Consider the following 3038-nt stretch of genomic DNA (forward strand, 5'->3'; position numbering starts at 1 on the left):
TAAAGGACGGGACTTGTGAAGTAATAATCATCAAATATAGATAATATTCTGCTTAATCTATGATTCTAAATACTTGAAATGCTAAACTGTTGTGTTTTTTCTGGCTATTTAAAACACCGTGATCACTAAAGAGTTCAAGGCCAAGCCCTTGATGTGATTTCGACAAAACGGGACAAATTCTTTGCTGGGAGATAACATTATTTATTCACCTTCCATTATACCATATCTGGATTTATTCAATGCAATCACGGTACCATCATTTTCTCCTCCATTTCACCGCCTTGAGCAGGACTTTCCCCGGGAGACATTTTAGACCATACTTATTTGCATTTGCTCCTTATTACTCCCTCCGTTCCTTATTATAAGAGACAAATAACCGAAGTACGTTGATAAAAAAAACAGTTAAAATTAGTTAAGAACAATTAATATGTAAAAAATATTTTTTTTTTCAAAAATACCCTCATTAATAAGGAGAGAGAGCATGAGAGAGAACAATTAAATTATTAAAAGAAAGAGAAGTGGGAGGGAGAGAGAGTGTGAGTTGAAAATAATAAATATGGATAAAATAGTAAATCAACACAAAAAAGTAGAGACAACTTGTAAGTGTCTCTTATATATTGGAACATGCCATAAGCATCAAATGTCTCTTATAATAAAGAACGGAGGGAGTATAATACTACGTACTTCATTATTGCCCTCCTTCAACTGCCTAATTGACTTTCGGCCCAAAAAGGAAAAAGTGAAAAATAATAAATTGACTGGAAAGTCCCATCCCTATCCACAGAGGTTCAAATGGTACCAAAGTTGCACGCATTTTATGACGACTTTTTAAAAAATGGTATCTTGATGATTCTCATGTATATAAAACCTACGGTGAAACTTGAGCCATCACTTGCTCACCCTCTTCTCAGTTCTATAGAATCGCTGTTGCTGTTTCTGATACCCTGTTTTCTTTGTACCTTCAATGGCTTCCACTACCTCTGCCGCATCAACTGCAACAAAAGAGATAGAAATAGAGTTTCCTAATCTTATCCGAGTCTACAAGGATGGCACCGTGGAACGCCTCTTTGGGTCCCCAGTTGTTCCCCCCTCTCTCCATGACTCCGACACCGGAGTTTCATCCAAAGACATCGTCATCTCCGACCACCCTTCCGTCTCAGCTCGCCTTTACCTTCCTAAATCCGCCCAATCCGAGGCCAGAAAGATTCCGATCTTGGTCTACTTTCACGGCGGTGCATTCTGCCTCGAATCCGCCTTCTCCTTCCTCGATCAGCGTTACCTCAACCTCATAGCCTCCGAGGCTAATGTCATCGCCGTCTCCGTCGAGTACAGGCTCGCCCCAGAGCACCATCTGCCGGCAGCCTTTGAAGATTGCTGGGAATCTCTCAAATGGGTCTCTTCCCATTCAACCCCCACCAACGCCGGCGAACCATGGCTCCTTAATCACGGCGATTTCAACAGAATTTACCTCGGCGGCGACAGCGCCGGCGGAACCATCGTACACAACATTGCTATGCGATGTGGGGCGGAGGATTTGCCTGGCGGTGTGAAGTTAGTGGGTGCCTTTCTTTCGTGCCCATACTTCTGGGGATCGAAGCCCATCGGATCGGAACCGAAGGAAGGGCACGAACAGAGCCTGCCGCTTTTAATGTGGAACTTTGTGTACCCATCAGCACCGGGCGGGATTGATAACCCGGCGATCAATCCCACAGCGGATGGGGCTCCTAGCTTGGCCAGCATTGGATGCTCGAAGCTGCTTGTTTATGTTTGTGGCAAAGATCAGCTTAGAGACAGAGGAGTTTTTTACTCCGAATCTGTGAAGAAGAGTGGGCGGAAAGGCGAGGTGGAATTGTTTGAAGTGGAAGGAGAGGATCATTGCTTCCACATCTTCACTCCTGAAACTGATAATGCCAAGAAAGTTTTCAATCGTTTCGCTTCCTTTCTCCTCTGACGCCATCGAACTTCAAAGCTTGTTATTGTCAGTATCTTTTTACTTTTGGGGCCGTTGAATAATTAATGAGCCGAATCCCAAATTAGTTATGGAGGGAATTTGGCATTTGACTAGCTTGCTAGTTGCTATTTGTGCATGGCCTTCTTTTTTGTCTTTCCTATGCATGGGCGTGCGATCATACCTTTGTGGCTTTGTGTGGTTAATTCCTTCTATAATGATATTTCTCTTTGACCTGGGTTATGTTTCTACATTCCAGATCGAGTAGTAGGCCAAATGGAAACAAGAAAAGAAAATCAGATCTTCAGAATCACTTCCTCTTACATGAGAAAATAATTTATGTTGTTTTCTTTCTTCTAGCAGTGCCCTTCAGTGTGTTTAGAAACAATTGGATAAATCCACACGTTATGTTCCTGCGATACATCTAATGGTAAGAGGGTTTTTCTCAGGGTAACATGATTTTTTAAGGGCAAATCGGGAAAATCCCTATTTTAAAATTTTATTAGTCAAAACAACCTGATGGGTTTTTTTTTTTCCTTTTATAAAAACCTATTAAGTTATTCTAGCTAATAGGGTTTTCAAACGATTTTCTTTTGCTGAACTCGCCCCTTTTTCTAAATTTTCCTAGTTGCTAAGTATTTATGCATATATTAAAAATTGACTCTGAATTTCACATTTGTTCCACTCAGAAAAATAAAGGATTCCGGGCATTGCACGTGCGCTGCATTAATTTTTTTAAAAGTGAAAATAATTGGTTAAAAGAATGTGTCTAATCATGATTGATTATGTAAATTATAACTGAATTAAATAAATTATCGACTAGTGAGTAAAAAAGAATATGAGGATTTTCCTGCGCAAGATTGAAGGATGAGGTGGGTTGGGCGGTGAGAATTGAGATTTTCAACTGTAAGCATTTGAATGAAGAGAACGAAAAATAACCAAACAAAGGACCTGTTTGGTTCGATTGCAACCTCCTTCGCGATGCAATGCACTGTAATGTAATTCAATGTGACGCAATTTTTATTACCATGAGCATGTTTGGTATGATAGGCTGGTAATAATGTTATTTCATTATATTAAACTAAATAAC

General features: G+C 40.3%; 1 protein-coding gene across 1 annotated transcript; it reads left to right on the forward strand.

Annotated features, from left to right (window-relative positions):
* Positions 1-901: 901 nt before the first annotated feature.
* Positions 902-2191, forward strand: LOC114731012 (2-hydroxyisoflavanone dehydratase-like). The gene has a single exon (XM_028918132.1). It carries the CDS (start codon positions 965-967, stop codon positions 1949-1951), a length of 987 nt encoding a protein of 328 aa, XP_028773965.1. The 5' UTR covers positions 902-964; the 3' UTR covers positions 1952-2191.
* Positions 2192-3038: the final 847 nt, after the last annotated feature.

Source organism: Neltuma alba, unplaced genomic scaffold (genome assembly GCF_004799145.2).
Source record: "Neltuma alba isolate B1F8T4 unplaced genomic scaffold, ASM479914v2 tig00012795_pilon, whole genome shotgun sequence".
In the NCBI taxonomy this organism is placed as follows: Eukaryota; Viridiplantae; Streptophyta; class Magnoliopsida; order Fabales; family Fabaceae; genus Neltuma; species Neltuma alba.

Coding starts and splice junctions, on each gene's coding strand:
- LOC114731012 (XM_028918132.1), top strand. CDS start 965: ATGGCTTCCACTACCTCTGCCGCATCAACTGCAACAAAAGAGATAGAA.